Source organism: Polypterus senegalus, chromosome 1 (genome assembly GCF_016835505.1).
Source record: "Polypterus senegalus isolate Bchr_013 chromosome 1, ASM1683550v1, whole genome shotgun sequence".
NCBI lineage: Eukaryota > Metazoa > Chordata > Cladistia > Polypteriformes > Polypteridae > Polypterus > Polypterus senegalus.
Genome location: NC_053154.1, coordinates 222,275,527 through 222,302,050, shown reverse-complemented (window position 1 = coordinate 222,302,050; position 26,524 = coordinate 222,275,527). Strand labels below are relative to the sequence as shown.

Below are 26,524 nucleotides of genomic sequence, written 5' to 3'. Positions count from 1 at the left end.
TCAAACCCTGGAATCACTTTCAGAGCAGGGCATTCTCTACTTTCGCAAATGTAACTTCAGATTAGAACTTCTCCAAATAACACCTAGTGTAACTAAAGCCCTTAGAAGCGTCAGGGCTCCCTGGTAACATCTAGAATGCCTGCCCTTTCTCAGCACGCTGAGATGGAGTACTGCCACATCCAGTATTATTCTCACTTTCATTAAAGTCAAATTCTTACCATAAGAACACTTCCAACAAAAACACTTCTTAGTCTCTGAGGTACTGGTATCAGTCTTTGTAACAGACTTTTACATTTTTTGCTATCTGGTAAATATTCCCTATGTATTGGGATAAATAAATGCATTCAAAAAACAAAAAATAGAACCAATATGGCTCTTTTGTATGAGGCCAACTTACAATAATTAATGTGAGCAAGACTTTTTATAATAAGTTTATACAGTAACATGAAATTGGGTCCAAGCCGACTATCAACGGTAATTTACATTAACTCTCCAACATTCAAACACATTAAACGTAAGATTCCTCAATCCATGGAGACTAAGAATGATTATAGTCTGAAAAGGCTGTTAGTTAACATAGTTAAAAAGTGGAGAAGTTCACCCAAGTCTCCAATACTACATTGCACAATACAGATAACGCTGTATGAGACATCAATGAAGAAAGAAACGTCCTTACAGACAAAAGTTACATTCACAAATAGTTACATTCATAATTATTTTGTGAATTACTTCTCACTGGTATGAAGCAGGAACAAAGCAGAAACATAAGAGAGAACATAATAAAATTTATCTAGAAAACCTATGCTTTCTTTTTAGATTAAAAACATCCAGGTCAGCAGCCTGCATTATACCTGTGCAGTGTAGTTTACCACATGTCATCAATCATTAATTATTTTATAATTATAATCCACAACTTCTTCACATGATATGAACTATTAATTATAAACATACTCAAGATTAAAAAAAAATGCAATTTACTCTTATCTACCCTATTTACTTTCTGTTATCACTCATTTCAATAAGGGAAATGAACTTTATCCTGAAATCATTGGTACAAGAGAACACTTTAAGACAAATAAAAAATGAAATAAGGAAAAAAATGAAAAGCAAGTAACATTTTACTAAGCTCATCTAACATTTTAAGTTGTATAAGGCAAGCTTTAGATAACATTTAATAGATTATATTGATAAGGGGAGAATCAAAACAATATTCACTTTCACATGCTTTTTAAAGATCCAAATTCTCTACCACATTCAATTGTTACATTATGTCAAACTGTGGCGTTGTAAGTTTGTGTTTGAAATTGCTTTGCGCTGTAGCATAAAAATATCAGCTCACTACTCAAAACTGGGATAACTTGGGCTCAAACCCACAAGATCTTAATTACAAGGCAGCAGTTCTTACCTCTACACGTTAACACTCTGTCGATTGACAATTTGGGCTTAGCTTTCTACTCATTGACAGCAACATATAAATTGAATGATGTCCTTTTCTTTGGTGATATTCTTGAATAAAAGCACCTTTTGTGAAAGTGTTTGATATTTGTACTTCAGTTTTCACACATTACACAATTCACTTCAGCAATTTGTTTATATATATATATATATATATATATATATATATATATATATATAATTCAACAATCATCTGTGTGTCCGTCCAGTTTTCAAGAGAATATTCTTAATGGAATTAGGTTTTTAGGGTTTTTTTTTTTTCGATAATTTGCTTGAACATTCCGGTTGATTTTTGGGACATCTCTCATCACACTAAGCATCATAATTCACTTGTGGTACTGATTTATTTGCATGAATTCAAGAGACACACAGCGGGCCGAGGGGAGTGGGCAGGGCTCTCCTCATTCACATGGCAGCCTCAGCACATATCTTACACTCACTTAGCTGCCGAATGAGAGAATTACTTAACAGATTTAGATTGGGTTTTTTCTAGAATTTGCTTGAACATTCCGGTTGATTTTTGCGACTTCTCTCACCATGCTAAGAATCACAGTTCACTTGCAGGAGCGATATAATCGTGCTAATCCGAGACAGAGGCTGTGGGCTGAGAGAGAGGGGGAAGTGTGGCGTCAGGAGTGGGGAGTAGGTCTGCCTCCACTTAGCTACCGATACCTTTTTGTTTATTAATTTTTTAAGTTTGTCCTGTTTCACTATTACATGGGCGGATCCGCAGAACATGAAAAAGGTTTCTGTTTTAGTTATGCGTTCAACATTATTTGCCTCACATTTCCTGTCATCCTACATTTATATGGATCACTTAGACACGGAATACACATGAATTGGATGTATTTCAAATAACGATATACTATTTGCCCTATACAATTCCAGGCACCTCACACCCAGCTAAAAACACTTGAGCTGGGAGAACTTCAGCTGTGTCAGTGGGGATGGAATAGTAGACTGCTTGCTGCCAGTGCCGATTGACACATTTGGTAAACAAAGACGCAGATGAGGAGGTGCAAAGGAATTTAAGATGGCTCAGCATTACAACATTTTTTGTATGCTTCAGGGATTCTAGCGTTAAAGTACTGTCTTACACATCGGCACTGGGAGCATTTTATGGTTTTAAGAGGGACAAGCAGCTTTTGTTCTGCTGGTTCCTTAGAATAGATGAAGAGAAAACCCGAAAGGATTGCTGAGGTCACATCTAGTTTGTGTGAAACCCTGCTCCTTCCAGTCTCAGTGATACCTAAACCAAAAAGACCACCAGAAGTCAGAATTCATTCTTGGACCATCTTCTGTGGAGAATAGATATTGGCACCTTTAAAAACATTACTTTACTAAGGCCGCAAACTGATTTTTTTTTTTCTTCACACAATTATAACCATTTTTGACCCTGGACCAGTGGTGGTGTTAGTGGGATGCTTCAGTAGCTTAAGCCCTATAATCATCTACAGATACAATGCTCAATCTGACTGACATGTACGCTTTGCACGAAATCCAATGAAGGACCTAAAAAACCAACACCTCCCTTTGGGATATGATTTGATATGCTTGTATGACCCACTTAACACTAGAATCCCTGAAGCCTACGAAAAAAGCCATAATCCCAGACAACCTTAATTTCCTTTGTAGTTCTTCATCAGTGTCTATTTTGTAAATATTTCAATCGGCACTGGTATAAGTATCTTAGGCATGCAATAATGAAGAAATGTAACACATCTGAGTAATCGTATAATCACAAACACCTGTGACACCAATTGTTCCAGGGAACCAGGTCGAAAACTGTTATTTCTATACGACAAGACCGAAACGTAAGCAAAAGCACTTAAAGTCTAGAATGTGCACTTTCATCATGTCTGATTTGTAATTTTAAATCAAGGAAAAATGTGTCTTTGTTCCAAACATTATGAAGGGGTAACATTCCACTTTGGGGTAACAATTTCATTGTCTCACTGGAGTACTGTGTAAATTTCAATGTTGTGTCCTTGATGACAGGAGGGTTTTTTTCCCCTTCGTGACTTGAATGCAATTGAAAGAGCGGGGTTAAGGGGCATCCCCTTAGTGAAATGAGAGCAGTTCTAAATAGGGAAGAATATTGTGCAGCATTGACAATCATTTCAGTGGACCGTGTGTGTGACAAATGTCACAGTAAATAAAATACACTGATAAAAAAAAGTAGTGTCATCAGTTTATTGCCTTCCATTTTTGAAAAAGCCAACATTGTTGTCCATCTGTATATCATCAAGTTTGCAATATCAATCAAAGATCAGCAATAAGTACTTTTGGAAATAAAAAAAGGGGGGGGGGGTGACACCATAAATTAACCAATGGAGCCAAGCTTTTTCTGTAACTGACAGTGGTTTTTCAGTATGTGATAGGAACAGGACAGTGTTTTTGAATGGGTAAAAGTAATTAGTAACTTTTTTTTGTGTGTTTTTGTTTTGGTTTTTTTTGGAAGACTTTAGCTTTGATGCTAATGCAAAGTGAAGATGTTTTTGAAACTGAATCAACTATAAAGCACCTTTACTGAATACCACTTTAATACAGAGTTCTGCTGAAATCCCTTAAACACCAACACATCCAAGGACCATATATGGCATATTCAACATTCAGCAGCTCAAGCAAACAAATACTATTTAACTCCTCATTTATTAAAAGAATGCATAGAGAAAAGTACCTCTGATACATCCAGTTAACCAATAATCAACAAAACGAGAGTAAACTTCATTTTATCCCACAAGAGTTAAAGATCACAGCAGTGGTCTACTGGGGTTACATTTTTAATTTCAACAAATTAGGAGATCATTATTTGATTTTCAAAAAACAATGGTAAAAACAAATCACAGCCCATTACAGAAGACACTCATGGATTGATCCCAATAATACAGAGCACATGCCTTTGGGGAGTGGGAGGAAAACAACAGTACTAAATAAAATCTACACAGACATGTACGGAACTTCCCAATGACACTGGCCAGTGCCCAGGTACAAAATTTTAATTTAACCCTCTGTAGCTTTGAAGCTAACCACAACATTACCATGTTGTTCTAAAACACTAAAATTTACAAATACTTTAGGTATAGCTTCCAGGAAAAAATTCACTTTCATTATTAACATTTATTACCCAACATCACCCAAGTTAAATGATACTGGTGAAACAGTTTCCTCCTAAAAGCAACCTAAGTCGCATACAAACATTTCTAATTGAATTTTCCTCAGATTTCTCCTACCACAATAAAGATTAGATTAAAGATTAGAGTGTTACTGTACTGTACTGCTTTGTTGGTCACAGAGGAAGCAAATATATAGTACAGGGCTTTCACATGTTAAATATTTTTGTATTTAGAAAAATAATAAATAAATAAATAACTAAATAAAACAAAATACAAAAAAAATGTTTTCATGTACTCACCAAAGCAGAACTCAGCCTTTGGTCTTTGCTTTGTTGCATCGCTGACCTAAAAATAAAAATTAAAAAAAAAAAAAAAATCAACATTATAGGCTAACAATAACATTTGTAAACACTAAAATGTAAGCTTTATAGAACTGATGGAGGTGATCAGCTTGTAATAAAGGTTTCTTAAAAATCATAACTTAACTAGACTAGTGGCAATTGTCTGACCCTAAAGGTTGCTCAATACAAATAAATGCCATTAGAGTTGTGGCTTTTTATTTTTTAAAATGATGAATGGCAGAGAATAGACATCCTAATGTCAGAACTGAAACAACATTCCCACAAATACACAATGCAGAATCACAGTTGAAAATAAAATGAGTGGTGTGTAAAATTAACCTGTAAGTCCATATAACCAGCAAATAATACAAGGCAAATACAATGCTTGTAGTAGATTGATATAAGACTTAAATTCTGTCTTTATGTACTTAAAAACAAAGCAATACAGGGGAGACTTAAATAAATACAATTCTAACAAAGAAAATGACAGAAATGTTCAAAACATCAGTTTAACATTTCTGGAATCTAAATGAGTGTTAATTCTAAAATTTAGCCACTGTGAATGTTCATGAATAAAATGGCAAATACATCTTGATGCTCCATATAAATTGCCAATGGGAATTCTAAATCAATTCTTCTGACCAAACTCTACCAAGAATAATGAAGATGGATACTGATTCACTGATAATAGAAAAACTATATTGTGAACCTTACATTTGGAAGGATTCATCCAATAATTTATGAAGCGGTATATGGAAATATACATGAATCCATAAATGTGATGGTTAAGGCAAACGATAAATATCACATCCAAATCATCAAATAATCTTATAGAAATCTATATATTTTGCTGCTGTCTTCCACATAGGAGTTTTTTACCTGAGGGATATGGTATACACATCAACACTGGTGCCCAACTTGAACACAAACCATTAAGAGTGTCAGTGGTTTGCAAACTGTTTTTTGTATTCTGTGGTTCAAACTGTCTTAAGATTTTGAAGAAGCCGATTTAAAAAGGAAATAGATGAAGAACTCAAAAGAACATACACAATGGGTGGCTTGAAGTCACACATACATCCAAAACAGGTAGCAGCTTCTAGCACTAGATTTATAAATAAATAACATTCGACGTTTTGAAGAAATCATTTTATGACACGATTTACCTTTATTTATTTACTTACTTCCTAAAGCCACAAGTAGTGTGCAGAGGGCATGCTCAAAAATGTGTGTAATGCCACGAAAAGTGCCTGCTGACACTTTAGTATACAAGCAATGGTATGTGCATTCTTGCTCAGAAGGGAGCTTACCTCTGTTATAGCGCGTCTATGTGAAAACAGCAGTGTCAGATGTGGGGGTGGGGTGTGTTTGGGCTTGTGAACGCGGCTGAGATAATAAAACGGACTAAAAAAAGCTAACCTTTACAAGTATCATAAATTACACCAGCTGTTACAGACTGAAATCAAATGTATGTTTTTATTCTAAAATAGTAAGACTAAGAGCAGTTTACTTCTCAAAACGGAGTGGTACAGGATCGAACTCGCGACCTTTTGATTCCCAGTCGGCAGCTGATTCTATTGCGCCATGGAAGCAGTCACAATAAATGGGTGTCAATGTTGCATGTTAAGGCGGCTTTTTGTTTCTGCAGTTATATTTTTGAATAAAAGCGCAATTGTTGTGCTAGATTTGTACCTTTTGTGAAAGTGTTTCTTTGACACTTCAGGCTTCATACATTATATAGTTTATGCCTACATTTTGTCATCTACTAGTAGAATATAAAAAACGTTTCTGTTTTAACAATGTGTTTACACAGATTATTGTAGAAACGGAACAGACATGAAATGTGTGTGTTCCAAAGAACAATCTATTATTCCCACTCTAAAACTCCACTTCACTCCCTGAAAATCAAGGCAAGAGCTGGGAGAAGTTTGTGCACGTTCTAAGTTGGTGGGGGGATGGAATAGCCGGCTGCTTGCAGCCTGATTTTTATCAGCACATTTAGATGACAAAAGACGCTGGTGGAGAGCTGTGAACGATTTTAAGAAGCGATTTAAGGTGGGACGAATTTACGAGTTTTTTCGTAGGCTCTGGTAATTCTAGTGTTAAGCAATTCACTCTTATAGTGCTCCTGTGTAGTATAATTATCTCCTGTACCGTCATCAGTCCACACCTTGAACCTGTCCCAGTCATTCAATACATAAGACACAATGTTCCTCCGGATATCAAGAGTGAGCCTGATATGGCCGTGCAATATGCAACAAAGAGAATGGAAAAGGTAGTTGCCATCTCCGGGCATGGAAACCACTCGGTAAGTGACAGTTCTTTGATCGGTGGTGATCACCTCGATAGACATGTTAATAGGGGTATGGTTGAAAAGAATAAAGAAAATGGGTACCTGAACAATGTAAAGTAAGTCTAAAATACCTACACAATAACTATAATCATAATAAATAAACAATAAAACAGTGCAGAAGCCGTGGATTAAATAAAAAGGCTATAGTTATCAGCAGGGAGACGTGAATCCCGTAATAATAATTTACTAACAATTAGTAAAACCTCACTTGGGAATCAGTTGTTTTTTTTACTCAATCTCGTCGATTCCCTGTCATTTAGGACTTTTTCCCAACCCAAAGACGACTGGCCCCTGTGCAATTAAAACAAAAATATTCTTAAACTTCTAATCACAGATGAATTGCCAGCATGCTTAGAAATCAACATATCCTTAATTTGACTAAAAAATCCATTTGAGCTACTTCAATAAATTACACCTTTCTCTACTGCTCTGACATTCTAGGAGATGGCAGAATTTGAATTATCTGTGATGGTGTGGGTCATCTCCACACTCCCATCTGCTCTAGGGAGCCTCTTGAACCAAACACCATCTGTAATGTAACCAAAGGACAAGCCTGCCAGATGAGGATACATACAGCCAGACAAAGGGTAGGTGCACAAAAGTGTCAAAGTGTTTTTATTAAAATAATCAAAATCGGTAAAACAACAGTGTCCAAAACAGTGCAGTGCAGTTAATATATAATTAACCTATAAAAACAGGGTGAAGGTAAAGGATAAAATCCGCTAAATATCCATTAAAATTGGAGGTTAAAACCAGACACTCCATTAAAAAAAGATCCCCAATACCTCCTTTTCAAATCCGCCGACAGGTGCAGTCAACCTTCAAATTCCAGCTCAGGTCCCAATTACCCGGCCATCAGCAATCCTGGGGCACCACAAGGATCCACAAACATCGCTCCTACTCCCAGGGAAACGCTCAGCAGGACTGCCCCTTCCACAGCCTTCTGGCTCCTATAGCCCAGAGACTCATACCCGACAACCAACTGCCTTATTTGTTTCGGCACAGAAGCTCTCTCTGTCTCTACCTCCTTTTTTCCCTATTCTTCTTTTTACTTTAACCTCCTTTGTGTCTCTCCTCCTTTCTTTCTCACTGGCCGGTCTATTTGTTCCTCTTCATTTCTCTTCCTCATTTGCTGTGCCGGTTCCCCCTTAGATGTCAACATGGGTGCAGCGCCTCAATGGCACACTGCAGAGGGCTGATAAAGTAACTAAGACCAACCGCACCCTCATGTGGAGATGCAACTCACCAACCTCGCCCAGCTGTGCAAGCACACACACCTACAGAGTTCGAACCAACCAGTTAATTATTCTTTTATATAATACAGACTAATGATTATTAAGCTGCAGACTCACTATTCCACTCTATCAAAAAAATAATTTCCAGTGTTATGGATAGTGTTTTCCTTCTTTACCTCTCCACAAAGCTCAATCCAAAATGCAGAAATCAGCAGAGATGGTTTTAAGTTCTATTATGGAATTATGAGCGTAAAAAGAATGTAGCATCTTCAAAAACATGTACTTTTTTGTTACTGAGATTATTAAGCCTATTTATGTCTACCATCTTCCTCTGAGTAATTTCAAAAAATATCATCTATCTATCCATTACCAAAATTGATTAAGCTTGCTGAGCTAAGCAGAGGTCAGAAAAAACACATGGCGAGGCAAGAGTCTATTGCACGACACACTCACAAAGGAATAGTTCACAGTCACCAATTAAATTGATGTATACATTTTTTGCAATTAAGAGGAAAAAATGGTCACCCACAGAAAAAGAATTATGCATGCAAACACAGGAACAATGTCCACAACTGTATCTGAAATGAAGGCTATAGGACAACAGCACTGTACTGCCCAAAAAAGAAAGTAATTAATCATTTTAATTATTACATTTTGGGAGTACAAGGTCAAATACAGTTCTGACTCTACTGGCTTGATAATCTGTAATGAAATAAAATCTTTTTTACCTTGGTTATTGGCCACTTGGATACAGTGGCTGAGTAATCTTTTAAAAAATTCAGGTTTGTATTGCAATGAAATTGAAATACTGTGTTACTATACTTGAGAATTTTCTGAGAAAATTTCTATTAGGAGTATAAACATTTTTGTCAAATTAACATCATTACATTTTTAAATGCAAATGGCTACATTTACTCTGGTACATTTTACAATATTAAACCCGAAAACAAAAGGATAACTTAAGCATGCACAATCTTACAGGCTTTTGTTGCTTTAGGAAAATTTGCGGAAAACCTGAGGTGATTTTTAAATTTAAATGGATTCTCTTCTTGGATAAGGGAAAGCTTAAAATGCTTTCTAGTTAAATTAACTATAATCACATGTTCCCTGCTACAAATATTCACCTTACAAACAGGTTTTCAGGAACTGACTAGCTCCTTCATAAAGGGAGGAAGCTGATAGGAGGCAAAAATTTAGATGTCAGCTTATGTTGAATGTCACTTCTTCAAGATGCAGTAATTTGGATTATACTTTAGTGACTGTAATATTAATCATTCACAAAAAGATTGTCTGATTTTATTTTTTAATTATTTTGACTATATATAAAATAGGCAGCTGCACAATGGTTCAAGTTCTAAGTTTACATGTTCTCTCTTTGTCAAAATGGGTTTCCTTCATGTGCTCAAAGATTCAAAGATATGCAGGTTAGGTGGATTAGTGTTGCTACACTGGCCCCTAATATATGCGTGCGTGTGTGTGCGTGTTTACCCACTGATGGGCTGGTGTCTTGTCCAGGGCTTGTTCATACCTTGTACATCACATACAGTTGTGCTTGAAAGTTTGTGAACCCTTTAGAATTTTCTATATTTCTGTATAAATATAACCTAAAACATCATCAGATTTTCACTCAAGTCCTAAAAGTAGATAAAGAGAAACCAGTTAAACAAATGAGACAAAAATATTATACTTGGTCATTTATTTATTAAGGAAAATGATCGAATATTACATATTTGTGAGTGGCAAAAGTATGTGAACCTTTGCTTTCAGTATCTGGCGTGACCCCCCCTTTATAGCAATAACTGCAACTAAATGTTTCCATTAACTTTTGATCATTCCTGCACACCGGCTTGGAGGAATTTTAGCCAATTCCTCCGTACAAAACAGCTTCAACTCTGGGATGTTGGTGGGTTTCCTCACATTAACTACTCGCTTCAAGTCCTTCCACAACATTTCGATTGGATTAAAGTCAGGACTTTGACTTGGCCATTCCAAAACATTAACTTTATTCTTCTTTAACCATTCTTTGGTAGAACGACTTGTGTGCTTAGGGTCATTGTCTTGCTACATGACCCACCTTCTCTTGAGATTCAGTTCATGGACAGATGTACTGACATTTTCCTTTAGAATTCTCTGATATAATTCAGAATTAATTGTTCCATCAATGAATGCAAGCCATCCTGGCCCAGATGCAGCAAAACAGGCCCAAACCATGATACTACCACCACCATGTTTCACAGATGGGATAAGGTTCTTTTGCTGGAATGTAGTGTTTTCCTTTCTCCTAACATAACACTTTTCATTTAAACCAAAAAGTTCTATTTTGGTCTCATCTGTCCACAAAACATTCTTCCAATAGCCTTCTGGTTTGTCCACGTGATCTTTAGCAAACTGCAGACGAGCAGCAATTTTTTTTGGAGAGCAGTGGCTTTCTCCTTGCAACCCTGCCATGCACACCATTGTTGTTCAGTGTTCTCCTGATGGTGGACTCATGAACATGAAAATTAGCCAATGTGAGAGAGGCCTTCAGTTGCTTAGAAGTTACCCTGGGGTCCTTTGTGACCTCGCTGACTATTACACACCTTGCTCTTGGAGTGATCTTTGTTGGTCAACCATTGGTCTTGATTTTCCTCCATTTGTATACAATCTGTCTGACTGTGGATTGGTGGAGTCCAAACTCTTTAGAGATGGTTTTGTAACCTTTTCCAGCCTGATGAACATCAACAACTCTTTTTCTGAGGTCCTCAGAAATCTCCTTTGTTCGTGCCATTATACACTTCCACAAACGTGTTGTGAAGAGCAGACTTTGAAATGATCCCTGTTCTTTAAATAACACAGGGTGCCCACTCACACTTGTCATCCCATTGATTGAAAACACCTGACTCTAATTTCACCTTCAAACTAACTTCTAATCCTAGAGGTTCACATATTTTTGCCACTCACAAAAATGTAATATTCGATCATTTTCCTCAATAAATAAATGACCAAGTATAATATTTTTGTCTCATTTGTTTAACTGGTTTCTCTTTATCTACTTTTAGGACTTGAGTGAAAATCTGATAATGTTTTAGGTCATATTTATGCAGAAATATAGAAAATTCTAAAGGGTTCGCAAACTTTCAAGCACAACTGTATATCTATCTCAAATAAGACTATTCCTAAATATATCAGGACAAAACCTGTTTATTATCTGGCACCTGCCCCATTAGGTAATACTGAAAAAATTGTTGCTTGTTAGATAGTTCTTGATTTAAAATTACTGCAAAACCTCAGATGACATTATTCATAGTAGCACAAGATGGGACAAAACCCAGATCAAAAAAATCTTTTCCAATATCTAAAACTACTAATTTTTAATAAATGATTTTCACTATATTACACACATGAGAACACACTTTTAACAAAAAGGCACTACATAAATAAAATGTATTATTACTAAATGTAACATTTATAGCATCACTCTTATTATCATTGTCACAATAAAAAAGAACTGCCATTCCTATTCCTCTCAATGCAAAAATACCAATTCAAAATAACAATTAAAATATTATAAATTATCTCAGAAAATGTCCTTACCTTTGAAATATAAGTTAGTTTGAGGGCACCAACAAATTGCGTCCCAGATGGCAAATTCTAAAATAACAAAACATTTTTCATCAATGAACAAAAATGATTAAGAGTAACATGACAGTTAATGCTTTTTTTTCCCCCTCACACCAAACTTACCACTCTACTATGCTCAGGTGTAGTATGTTAAGTGGCTTTATTGTTATACCCTTCATACAAAGTAAGTGAACAGACAGTGTTAATATTAAATAGAGAGTAATACATACATACAGTAGGTAAATAAATAACTAATAATAAAAAATGACATATAAATAAGAAAGTAGGAGCAGATCTGAGGGCAGGGGTGCAGCACAATTTTCAGAATCCAGACAGCCAAGGGGTAGAAGTTGTTGCAGAACCTGGCCAAACTCATTCAGATTCCATAGTACCTAATGCCAGACAGACATGGACAAAGAGAACATGACATGAGAGGAAGTGGTCCTTGACAATCCCACAGGGTTTGCAGATGCAACACTTTATAAATATGTCTTTAAAAAAGGACAGAGAGGTCCCGGTGATCTGTTTGCTGTATACACTATATGTTGTATGTCTTTACTGTCAAAACTGAAACTGGTCAGACCTCTCTAAATGATGTCTCTGTAAAATACTTTCTTCCGCTGCCAAAGGAAATGGAGATGCTGCTCTGCATTAGTGGCTATGCAGGTGGTGCTGTTAATTGACCAAGTAAAGTTAGCTGCCAGGTGCCGACCAAGGAACTTCATACTCTTGACCAATTCCATAACAGAGCTCTCAATGTGCAGTGGGCTGTGGACAGCATGGACCTTCCTGAAGTCAACAATCACCTCTTTCCTGTTGTCCAAATGAAGAGACTGGTTGTTGCACATGCAACAGTCCGCCAATTGCTATAACTCTATTCTGTAAGCTGACTCATACCCATTGCTGATGAGACGTACCACTGTTGCATCATCCGCAAACTTAATGATGGTGTCAGAAATATACGTGGCCATACAATCATGAACAGAAGTGAACTGAGTACACAGCCATGGGGGCACCAGTGCTCAGCATAATGATACTGAAGATGGCTTTTCAGGTATGGACTGTCTGAGATCTCTCGGTCGCTTAAGTACAACTTTTCTTGACTTGTACTTCACATATGATGAAATGCAATCTAACATCCTATTAGCCTTCCCGATTATTTCTGTATACTGCAAGTGAATCAAATAAGGAATACTTTTAAGTGTCAAACCTCTATGTATTCAGATCAAATTTTTTTATTTCTATGTCTAAATACCTTAAATTTATCTGGCATAAATCTGCCCAAGTATGAATGCTATCCAGGTTCCTCTATAATAATTTAGCTAATCCTGCATTTTCTAACCTTCCACTTGGTTGGGTATCACCTGCAAACTAAAACAGCTTGTTGTACATATATTTAAAAAAGCAGCGGTCCAAGTACTGAGGGACAACTTTTAACATCAATTAATTCTGAAAAAGTTCTCCTCACCATAACCTTTACTCTCTATGCAAGAGGAATTTCCCTAAATATTAGAAGCTAGCAAATTTCTTTGTTTCTTTTTTATTTTCTTAACATTGCCTACTATGATAGAGGTAATTAATTAAAGTGTAAAACCTTATGAACCAAGAGGCATTTCCCATTTACCAAAGATTGTTAACTGGAGCATCATGCCACATATCAATTTTACAGGAAGATTCGATTTACAAATTTAATTGCAGAGCACAGAATCAACAAATAAGTTAGTAAAAACTAGTGTTTAAGTTACTTCAAGTATTTAAACACACTCTTTTCAGTTACTAGTGTCAAGTGAATTTAATGATTTGGAGAGTGATTAATAAAACAAAAAACCTACCATTGTTTCAAATGCATCAATAAAACTCAGAATTTAGAAGATTCGTAGAAACTAAAATCTGAGCACTTAAAAGATCACTGTCATAATAGAAAAATAACAGACTACTTTTAAATATGAAAGAAAATGTACAGAAAAAAAGTATAAACACAAGGATAACTTAGGGAGAAAAGCACTGGTGCACTTTCTTAGAGACAGAGCTGATAAGTTGTTCATTCACTATACTTAAGTATGCAAAAGAATACCGACAGTAAAGTGCTTCATTGATTAATCAGCACTGTAAAACTTTGTTTTTACCTTATTTTAATTTTTAAATCTAGAATTCAACACACTTACTGAAATTGTAAACTCATTCTTGTAGTCAAACCACATAATATCTCATAAGAGATACTAATTACATAGTTTGAACGATCCTGCACGTTAAGTGCCATTTACTTACAGAATGAGAACTACTTTTGGATTTAAACCTAATCTGTTTCAAGAAGCCCCGAGATTTCACATGGGGTATTTATTTATTTTATTATGTTTGTAATTTTCATTGACATTATATTAGAATGTAGTCTGGGCTTAAGGAAAGTCCTGTTTTGTGATCCATTGGAAGTTTGCTATTACTAACAAATTACGTTGTCTTGGCATCTTCTGACTAACCTTAACACAGTCTGTATGAAAATCAGAATATTAACTATATTATGGTCCGGTTTCCAGAAAATACATTTCTGTCTAAAATGTTCATGGGTTAGTTATAAATGCTAGAAGAGTAGAACAAAAGATAATCTTTAAGATTTACCAATACACACTACTGCATACTGCACCAGAAGAGCTAACACTACAACATATTATAAAAACATTTTATTTATGACACACTTTTCTTAAACCTACAGCACAAAGACCACCACCAAATCAAACCATAGTAGCTAATAACACAATGAAAAACAATACAGTGGAACCTCGGTTCATGACCATAATTCGTTCCAAAACTCTGGTCGTAAACCGAAGTAATATTCCCCATAGGATTGTTTGTAAACACAATTAATCCATTCCAGACCGTACGAACTGTATGTAAATATATATTTTTTAAAGATTTTTAAGCACAAATATAGTTAATTACACCATAGAATGGACAGCATAATAGTAAACTAAATGTAAAAACATTGAATAACACTGAGAAAATCAGAACTGCAAGAGTTCACGCTATAGTGCTACGAACCGCTCGGTAAAAACACTTTTTTTTTTAAAATGTGTTATAAGCACAAGGAAAAAAATGAACATTTGAAAAATCCGCAATTTAATAAAGCATCAAAAAAAGTAACATTGCAACAATGCACGCTATGAACCGATCACTGTAAACAGAAGGGAAGTGGAGGTTAAAATCCAATAGGAAAAAAGTGTTCATTAAATACAGCAAGGTTAAAACAATGCTTGGATCTGTCTCTTTAAAAACAAGCCTGGTGCATTCTTTAATTGCCTTCTGGGCCTTATGCGTCCAGCCGTCTCTCTCGTGCGTGTGTGCGTGTGTCTGTCTCTTGCACGCGTGCCTGTGTGTGTGCGCGCGCGCCTGCCTGTATGTCTCTCTTTCCCGCGCACACGTCTGTGTGTGTGTCTCTCTCTCTATCTCTCTCGTTCACTGCACAGGGAGAGACTGAACAAGTGCGGAAAATATCGGCACACACAAACCGAAAGGGAAACTGGCTTGTTCGTATACCAAGTCTGTGATTGTGAACAGATGCAAAAGTTTGGCAAACTTTTTGGTCGTAAACCGATATGTACGTGTTCCGAGGTTCCACTGTATATATGATAGTAAACATAAGTACACAACAAGGTAGGATAATATAAATGGAAAAAAATAAGTATAAGAAAAGCAAACTTTGTTAAAATCTTTAAAAGCTTTATTTAAAAAGTGTGTTTTGTTCAAGTAATTTCTTAAAACAATCAGGACCCTGTTATAAACAGAGAATTAAATTCTAAAATTGAAACTTATGATTTCAATCTAGGTTTCCACCTTTGGTCAAGAGGTCTCTCAAAGAAGAATGTGATTCCAAACAATCAAGTCAAATCTATACTAATAAAAAGCAAAGCCCTCACTGACTCATCACCAATTCTCCAACTTCCCGTGTATGTAGAAGGCTGAAATTTGGCAGGCTCATTCCTTACAGCTTACTTAAAAAAGTTGGGCAGGTTTCATTTCGAAATTCTATGCGTAATGGTCATACCTGGAACCTATTTTTCTCCATATACTGTAATGGATGTTAGCGCGATGGCCATGGGGGGCGAAGCTGCTTGTGACATCATCACGCCTCCCATGTAATCACGTGAACTGACTGTGACTGCAGTACGTAGAAAAGAAGGAAGAGCTCCCAAAGAGCACTGAAGAAAAACCGTGAATACTTTATTCGCGAGATACAAGTTTAATGAGAAGACACAAGGTATAAACGAGACTTTAAAGTTAAAATTGCTGTAGCGAGAAACTTTTAAGTGCCTGGTCTTAGCTAACATTAAATTACGCCATGGATATTGCGAGATCGCACGAGATAGCACAGGCACAGCTCAGAAGCTTCGATGCATGTACTCCGAGTGGTTCACGTGAACTGACTATGAACGCAGTACGCAGAGAAAGCAAGATCTCTAAAGAGCGCGGACAGTTTTGCTCACGTGAATGTGTCTGCAAAAAGTGCCGTTTCCTACTACAAAAGTCGGGCAGCCGGCGCGCGCGTGCGTGCGTAGCTGTGCTGGCCATTGAGACCCTGACTGCGCTTCTGCCTTCAGTGAAAGTAAACACTTTTAATTTTTTAACCCCATCCCATGAGCTATAGCCCAGACAATTGTAAACACGGGATCCCATTTCTAAACCGCGGCAAACTAATATTAAGGCGCTTCGCACTTTCTTTTCCACGTATACGATTATGAGGTCGTCAGGTCGGATTAAGAAGACACGCACGGGAGTGGAGGACCGACAGTGCCATCCCGGACAGTTAATGGCAGGGCCGTCTCTCCAGTCTAATCGAGACCCACCGCGACGCTCATATCATCAGCGAAGATCTCTCTCTACACTATATTGAAGAAAAAGGCAAATTTTCTTTGTTTACACCTTTTTTCCTTTTATCCCCAACCAAAGCCTTTCTCTCTTAACACTGCAGACGACACAAAAATGATTTTCTTTTAATTGCTGGTAATGACGGTAAGGCACATTAGCACAGGCAGAAATTTGGACGTTCACATAGAAAATGTAATTTCTATACCACAGCCGTCGTGTAGCGCCTTTCAAAAGTGATCAACTACCAAGAGATTATCCATATACATTTTAGCTGCTGTTAGTACTACTTTCCTTTTATGTTATACTGGGTTTAACACTAGAATTACCAGAGCCTACGAAAAAACTCGTAATTCCGTCCCACCTTAAACTGCTTCTTAAATCCCTTCACACCTCTCCGCCAGCATCCTTTGTCTTCTAAATGTGCTGATAAAGAGAAGCTTGGAGCAGCCGGCTATTCCATCCCCCCACCAATTTAGAACGTGCACGAACTTCTCTCAGCTCATGCCTTGATTGAGTATCTGGGAGTGAAGTGGAGTTTTAGAGTGGAAATAATAGATCGTTGTTTGGAACACAAGCATTTCATGTCTGTTCCGTTTCTACAGTAATCTGTGTCAACAAATTGTCAAAACAGAAACGTTTTTTTTATATTCTAGTAGTAGATGACAAAATGTAGGCATAAACTATATAATGTATGAAGCCTGAAGTCCAAATAGCAAAGAAACATTTTCACAAGAATAACACAATTGCGCTTTTATTCAAAAATATAACTGCAGAAACAAAAAGCCACTTTAACATGCGACATTGACAGCAGTTTATTGTAACTGCCTCCGTGGTTTAATAGACTCAGCCCCCGCTTGGGAATCAAAAGGTCACGAGTTCGATCCTGCGCCCCTCTGTTTTGAGAAGTAAACTGCTCTTTGTCTTACTGTTTTAGAACAAAAGCATACATTTGATTTCAGTCTGTAACAGCCGGTGCAATTTATGATCCTTGTAAAGGTTAGCTTTTTTTTTAATTCACTTTTCATTCTCTCAGTCGCGTTCAGAATCAATCCATACAACCCCATCTGACACGGCTGTTTTCACTAAAGACGCGCTATAGCTCTGCAGTGTACCACGATAAATACTAACGCGTGACCCAGTATGTAATAGAAAACAAAGCATAGAGAGAAGTGTGTACATTGCTTCTTACAGGAAAAGGTGATGAAAAAAGTGCACTTTTGTTATACTTTTACACCAATATATGTTCCTGTGTTTGAACAACACGGGCAGATGGGGAGTGTCTGATGATTACATATAGCACCGAAGTTACTGGTCTTTACCATTCTTTCCTCTGCATGTCCTGGAGTACAAAAGAAACAGTATACAGCAACATGCGGGGACTGGAAAGAACACTCAATAAAACTGAATAAAAAGAAAAGCAAGTGACGGTGAGATACGAAGAAGGCAGCTTCGCACTCGTTTGTGTGTCAGAACCCTGGGGGAGGTGGGCGTTAGTATGCATCGTGGTACACTGCAGAGCTATAGCGCATCTTTAGTGAAAACAGCTGTGTCAGATGGGGTTGTATGGATTGATTCTGAACGCGACTGAGAGAATGAAAAGTGAATTAAAAAAAAAGCTAACCTTTACAAGGATCATAAATTGCACCGGCTGTTACAGACTGAAATCAAATGTATGCTTTAATTCTAAAACAGTAAGACTAAGAGCAGTTTACTTCTCAAAACAGAGGGGCGCAGGATCGAACTCGTGACCTTTTGATTCCCAAGTGGGGGCAGAGTCTATTGAACCACGGAGGCAGTTACAATAAACTGCTGTCAATGTCGCAATTAAAGCGGCTTTTTGTTTCTGCAGTTATATTTTTGAATAAAAGCGCAATTGTGTTATTCTTGTGAAAATGTTTCGAAAATGTTCGAAAATGTGAAGTTCGTGCACGTTCTAAATTGGTGGGGGGATGGAATAGCCGGCTGCTCCAAGCTTCTCTTTATCAGCACATTTAGAAGACAAAGGCTGGCGGAGAGGTGTGAAGGGATTTAGAAGCAGTTTAAGGTGGGACGGAATTACGAGTTTTTTCGTAGGCTCTGGTAATTCTAGTGTTAAAATATAGTTTACCAGAAGCCACTCCAGTGGTGCTCAATGTAGTTTTACTTCTTAAAACGCTAATGTTTTACTGTTTAATAACTTATAGACTACATTTTATTATTTTTCCTTTGCACTCAGTGACCAAAGCTATACACACACATACTGTATATATACCTGCTCAAAAGAATTAAAGGAACAATTTTTAATCAGAGTATAGCATAAAGTCAATGAAACTTATGGGATATTAATCTGGTCAGTTAAGTAGCAGAGGGGGTTGTTAATCAGTTTCAGCTGCTGTGGTGTTAATGAAATTAACAACAGATGCACTAGAGGGGCAACAATGAGATGACCCCCAAGACAGGAATGGTTTAACAGGTGGAGGCCACTGACATTTTTCCCTCCTCATCTTTTCTGACTATTTCTTCACTAGTTTTGCATTTGGCTACAGTCAGTGTCACTACTGGTAGCATGAGGCGATACCTGGACCCTACAGAGGTTGCACAGGTAGTCCAACTTCTCCAGGATGGCACATCAATACGTGTCATTGCCAGAAGGTTTGCTGTGTCTCCCTGCACAGTCTCAAGGGTATGGAGGAGATTCTAGGAGACAAGCAGTTACTCTAGGAGAGCTGGAGAGGGCCATAAAACGTCCATAACCCATCAGCAGGACCAGTATCTGATCCTTTGGGCAAGGAGGAACAGGATGAGCACTGCCAGAGCCCGACAAAATGACCTCCAGCAGGCCACTGGTGTGAATGTCTCTGACCAAACAACCAGAAAGACTTCATGAGGGTCACCCAAGGGCCCCATGTCCTCTAATGGGCCCTGAGCTCACTGCCCAGTAGCATGCAGCTCGATTGGCATTCGCCATAGAATACCAGAATTGGCAGATGCACCACTGGTGCCCTGTGCTTTTTACAGATGACAGCAGGTTCACCCTGAGCACGTGACAGAAGTGAAAGGGTTTGGAGAAGCCATGGAGAACATTATGCTGCCTGTAACATCATTCAGCATGAGCAGATTGGTGGTGGGTTAATGATTGTCTGGGGAGACGTATCCATGGAGGGTCACACAGACCGCTACAGGCTTGACAAAGGCACCTTGGCTGCCATTAGGTATCAGGATGAAATCCTTGGACCCATTGTCAGACCCTATGCTGGTACAGTGGATCCTGGTGCTCGACAATTCCTGGCCTCATGTGGTGAGAGTATGCAGGCAGTTCCTGGAGGATGAAGGAATTGATACCATTGACTGGCCACCACACTTTCCTGACCTAAATCCAATAGAACACCTCTGGGACATTATGTTTTGGTCCATCCAATGCCACCAGGTTGCACCTCAGATTGTCCAGGAGCTCAGTGATGCCCTGGTCCAGATCTGGGAGGAGATCCCCCACAACACCATCTTTAATCTCATTAGAAGCATGCACCGATGTGGTCAGGCATGTATACAAGAACACAGGGGCCATACAAAGTGCTGCGTACAATTTTGAGTTGCTGCAATTAAATTTTGGCAAAATGGACTAGCCTCCCACATAATTTTTTTACTCTGATTTTTGGGGCGTCTTTGAATTCAGGGCTCTGTAGGTTGATCATTTTCATTTCCATCAAACGATGTGGCATCCTTTCGTTCCTAACACATTACCCAGTCTATATCAGTATAGATATCCAGGAGGATTTCTTTTTCCCATTGATGTGTTTTCAAAGTGTTCCTTTAATTTTTTTGAACAGTTATATATATATATATATATATATATATATATATATATATACACATACATACACACACACACATATACATATATATATATAAATATATATATATATATATATGTGTGTATATCTCTATATTTCACACAGGGCCATGTAGGTTTGGATTTTTTTCTCCCTAAATAATAAAAACCATCATTTAAAAACTGCATTTTGTGTTTACTTGTGTTATATTTGACTAATGGCTAAATGTGTTTGATGATCAGAAACATTTTGTGTGACAAACATGCAAAAGAATAAGAAATCAGGAAGGGGGCAAATAGTTTTTCACACCACTGTATGTATGTGTGTGAATATATATATATATATATATATATATATATATATATATATATATATATATATATATATATATATATATATATATATATACTGAAATAGTTTAACTGTGAAATAATGCAAAGAGTACGTGACACATGTTTCGCTCTAATTTTGGGGTCATCAGGCGTACATACTCAGTGCACCCCTCTCGGAAATCGAACATTGGCGCTAGAGGCTTAAGACTCTTCCATTGCCACGGCATGTGGTTTGTCTATTTGAGAGTATGTAGATCGGGGTATATATATATATATATATATATATATATATATATATATATATATATATATATACACACACACACACACAGTCGTGCTTCGCAGTGGAGAAGTAGTGTGTTAAAGAAGTTATGAAAAATAAAAGGGAACATTTTAAAAATAACGTAACATGACTGTCAATATACAGTAATTGTTTTATTAGTGTTGCTGTCATCAAGGATTTGATTATCATTATTTGTTTCAATCAGGGTTGTATTTGTATGATGTGTTGTGTTCAAGTAACATTCCGTGTTTGTCAAATCGTTGTAAAGATAAGAGGTTTCATACATCGATTCGTTTCTTACTGCATCAATAAACAGCTCGTCTTCCTCTTTATCTGAGACATGACACACTGCATGCACAGGTTTTTTTTACACTGTCTTCCTTTAGCGGGACATTCACTTTTTCCACCGTGTGCTTTGTTTCCGCAGTAGCTGCACTTATGAATATGCTTTTATGTATCAGACGCTTCATATTTTTTTGCTGCCTTCTCAATTGTGCAATTCGGTTTTTGTTCAGCACTCTTTGGACCTGTTGCTGTTTGTCTGTGCACTGCGTCAGTTCACGTGAACCGCTTGGTGTTCTTGCATCGAAGGTTCCCAGCTGTGCTGGTGCCATCTCGTGTGATGTCCACGGCTGTATGTAATGTCAGCTAAGACCCGGCACTTAAGTTTCTCTCGCAGTTTCGCTGAGTTTGTGCCAAACACCACCCTGACCATCTCATCTTCCTCTGCATAAGCACAGTCCTTCACCTGTGAATATTTAGCGGCAGTGTTTCTATTGGATTGCCGCTGACGGACGGCCTTATATGGGCAGGCACTAAATTACAAACACCAGCGGCAGCCTGTCTATGAACTTAATTTAAACTTTAGGTTTACACCGTGCTTTGTTTCCGAAGTAGCAGCACTCATGAATATGGTTGTATATGTCAGTCGCTCGCTTCTTTTTGTTTCGCTGCCTTCTCAATTATATAACGCATGTTTTCTTCAGCGCTTTTTTGAGCTCTTCCTGGTTTTCTACGTACTGCGTTGATAGTCAGTTCACGTGATTATGTGGGAGGCGTGATGACGTCACACGAAACACCGCCCCATCACGGCCATCCAGCTCAACTCCATTACAGAACATGGAGAAAAATAGCTTCCAGTTATGACCATCACGCGTAGAATATCGAAATGAAACCTGCCCAACTTTTGTAAGTAAGCTGTAAGGAATGAGCCTGCCAAATTTCAGCCTTCTACCTACACGGGAAGTTGGAGAATTCGTGATGAGTCAGTGAGTGAGTCAGTGAGTGCTTTGCCTTTTATTAGTATATATATATATATATATATATATATATATATATATATATATATATATATATATATATATATATATATATATATATATATATATATATATATATATATATATATATATATACACACACATACATACATACATATATATACACATACATATACTTGTGTGTATAGCTTTTATATATGTGTGTGTATAGCTTTGGTCACTGAGTGCAAGAGAGAAATAATAAAATATAGTCTATAAGTTATTAAACAGTAAAACATTAATGTTTTAAGAAGTACAGGTACATTGAGCACTACTGGAGTGGTTGCGGGTAAACTACATTTTAAAGACTGTGTAACACAACAGGTAAGTAACTAACAGCAGCTAAAATATATATGGATCATCTCTCGGTAGTAGATCCCTTTTGAAAGGCGCTACGACGACTGTGGTATAGAAATTACATTTTCTATGTGAACGTTCAAATTTGTGCCTCTGGTAATGTGCCTTACCGGCATTTAAAGAAAATTAGTTTTGTGTCCTCTGCAGTGTTAAGCGAGAAAGGCTTTGGTTTAGGATAAAAGGAAAAAAGGTGTAAAGAAAGGAAAGCTGCCTTTTTCTTTTATATAGTATAGAGAGATGTTTTTGCTGACGTTATGATCGCCTTTTGAGGACAGTCGCGGTGGGTCTTGTGTAGACTGGTGAGACGTCCTCGCCATTAATCGGCTGTGATGGCAGTGTCAGTCCTCTACTCGTGTGCGTGTCTTCATAATCCGGGTGAGAACCTCATAATCGTATACGTGCAAAAGAAAGTGTGAATCGCCTTAATATTATTTTGTCGTGGTGTAGAAAAGGGGTCCGTGTTTGCACTTGTCTGGGCTATAGCGCGGGGAGGATGAAAAAATTAAAAGTGCTCACTTTGACTTAAGGCAGAAGCGCAGTCAGCGTCTCAAAGGCCGGCACAGCTATGCACGTGCGCTGGCTGCTCGACTTTTGCAGGGCAGGAGACCACAGTTTTTGCAGACACGTTCATGCTATCAAAAGTCTCAGCGCTCTTTGGAGGTCATTCATATATTATATATATATATCAAAATACCCGCGCCTCGCAGCGGAGAAGTAGTGTGTTAAAGAAGTAATGAAAAAGAAAAGGAAACATTTTAATAATAACGTAACGTGATTGACATTGTCATGAGTGTTGCTATCATATATATGCCTGCCTAAATAAGTCACCCTCGCTTTGCTCTTACTTTATTTACCGTTCATTTAATCATGGCTAGTGGCGGAAAAATTATAAAATGGAAGGAGGATGGCTTTACCAAAACAATTATTGATGGCGAATCGATTATTCATAAAGCTTGAATTGGTGATCTGTTTTTCTGTGTTAACCTCATATTTTTCATACTTCTTCTCAAACTAAGGTGGTGCGAGGGTAAAATGAATCGGGATGCTGATCAAAGTAATCGGTGTACCAGGAAATCATGCATTGACAAAAGCTCCCCTTTGCTTGTAATGCAAAGTGTGATTAAATGCATTATTTTTTAACGCGTTATGGAGCACATGCATCAAAGCTTCTCAGCTGTGCTTGTGCTAAGAAAAGGAAAGATTTTAAAAATAACGTAACACGATTGTCAATGTAACCTTTTGTAAGTAGTGCCTGGAGGATTCAGTGTGGAGAAACTCTATAGAGACAGCGTGTGTATTAACTTGTGGATACTGTGGTACAGTATAAATATATATATTGTGAGCCGGAGGGCTGATCGCACCCCAAATAGAGACAAACGCCCCTGGGAAAACCACAAACCCTGAAACACTGACTACCCTCACATTGCTCCTTATCCTTGCACTATAACGCGTAATACAAGCCTCGCGCGGTACTCCGCCGACTTATAAGCCTTGCGCAGCGCCTGTCAGTTTTGGAATTGATTGTTTGCTTTTATCTCTCTCTGCTCCTAGCGGAACTGTCATCTCTGACTTGTCATGGAGCATGTTTAAGCTCACGTGTTTGCGGTGTTTGAATAAAAATCTTTCTTGTTTCTACGACCTCCTGTGTCTCTGTGCAAATCTGTGTCCCAAGCGTGACAATATATATATATATATGCATATCTATATATATATATATATATATATATATATATATTCGATGGGGCAAAGGCACCGATTCCAGAAAACAGCCCTTTTGTGTTTTTGTGGAATGTTTTTTTTTCAACAAATGAAATAGGGAATAATTAATTTTATCAGATTCTTGGCAACAGCTTTTCTGAGGGAAAGATGCTGCAACACACATGCGATTAAGAGGCAGCTAAAGGGCTTAAGTAACAGTAATACTACGCCAGATCAGGGGGTGGCGGAGTGTGCTGACTGTCTCTCTCAGTCTCTTGCAGACCATTCCTGGGAAATCCCATCCGGTTCCGGTGCCACTGAAGATGTCACTACCAGTCACAAAGACGTCACACTTCTAGCTCCGGCGTGGATGACCTCACTTCCTATTCCAGCCTTTAAAACCGCCACCTTACCTCCACTTAGTCAGTTCTGTTTTGGACTCTGTCTTGTAAACAACTCAGCTCTTTCAAACCTTTCTGCAGCCAGGATCATATTATACAGGTGGCTGCCCCAAACTTTTGTGACTGTCTGGAGTCAATTTATTGCAGTGGCGTTGCCAGCAGGATGATGTAGATCCTGAAGAAAATGGGACAGGACCTGAAAACTACCCAGGTGGGAAAGTACTGGGGCAAAGTTTCTGGGTGTAACTCAGAACAGGCTTTGCTCCCTATATATAACTATAGGGGGAATATGGAGGAGATTAACATGTGGGCTGGTTCCTGGGGAGGAAATGAAGGGGGTTCATTATGTTCTCTCAGAGGAGAGAGCTGAACCGCCCATTGAGGTTAAGATCTCAGAGAAAAATGGGCCTTCCCCAGACCAGCAGGCGAGAAACCTATTAACTTGGGAATATAACATCAAAAAGACACACCGAGAACAGGTGGAGGCTCTGTGGTAACAGGTGGCACAATGGCCATTTCAGCTTAGCACACTTCAAATTGTGCAGCAGGTGGCCTGCTTGTTACTGTTAAAGCCAAGCCGGTCTGGGGAGACTTCTACAGAATTAGCAAGCTCATCGGCTTCTCGAGAAAATAAAGTCAGCCTCACAATCTGGGAGAGCAGAACAGTCCCCTAGTGGACTCCATAGGGATTATGTACCACTAAACCGGTCCCTTTCATGTGCTCAGAAGCCTGTTTTGAAGTTCCCAGGCCATCGGACGTGCAACCTGCCTGGAGTTGAGGTGGAATGCAGGTGGAGGACGAACGGTTTATGTGCACTTACCAACCCCCTGACGCTATCCCATACAGGAATTGTAGTGATTAATGGATTTAAAGTCAAAGAACTCTTTGATTCAGGCAGAAACAACTCCATTGTTGATATCCAATATCTATTACCGCAACAGTGGACAAAAGTTAAGACCCGTAACAAATGTATACACGGAGAAGTCCGAAAATACATAACCCCCTGGTGTTTCATCTGTCAGGGAGGTACGCTTAAAAAAACCCCTGTGGCGGTCCTCCCTTCACCACCTTTCCCACTGATTCTGGGGTGGGACTGGTCTGAAAATAAATGCAGTATACTTTTGACTACTCCCAAACGAAACTTAGGCCTAGTTATAAACGGTGATGAACCAACTCAAGCTGTCTTAAGTAACGGTAATACTACGCCAGACCAGGGGGTGAAGTGTGCCAACTGTCTCTCTCAGTCTCTTGCAGACCATTCCTGGGAAATCTCATCTGGTTCCGGTACCACTGATGATGTCACTTCTGGTCCCATAGATGTCACTTCCGGTTCCGGTGACACTGATGATGTCACTTCTGGTTCTAGT

General features: G+C 38.1%; 1 protein-coding gene across 9 annotated transcripts in view; it reads right to left on the bottom strand.

Annotated features, from left to right (window-relative positions):
* The window catches only part of plekha1b (pleckstrin homology domain containing, family A (phosphoinositide binding specific) member 1b), a 234,445-nt gene that overhangs the window by 113,822 nt on the left and 94,099 nt on the right, over positions 1 to 26,524 (bottom strand). For all 9 annotated transcript variants that reach the window (XM_039769286.1, XM_039769295.1, XM_039769304.1 and 6 more), the window contains exons 3-4: positions 12,071 to 12,127; positions 4,871 to 4,916 (exon numbers count right to left, since the gene is read on the bottom strand). In XM_039769286.1, the coding sequence (XP_039625220.1) occupies positions 4,871 to 4,916; positions 12,071 to 12,127 (103 nt within the window). The remainder of the gene's footprint in view (positions 1 to 4,870; positions 4,917 to 12,070; positions 12,128 to 26,524) is intronic.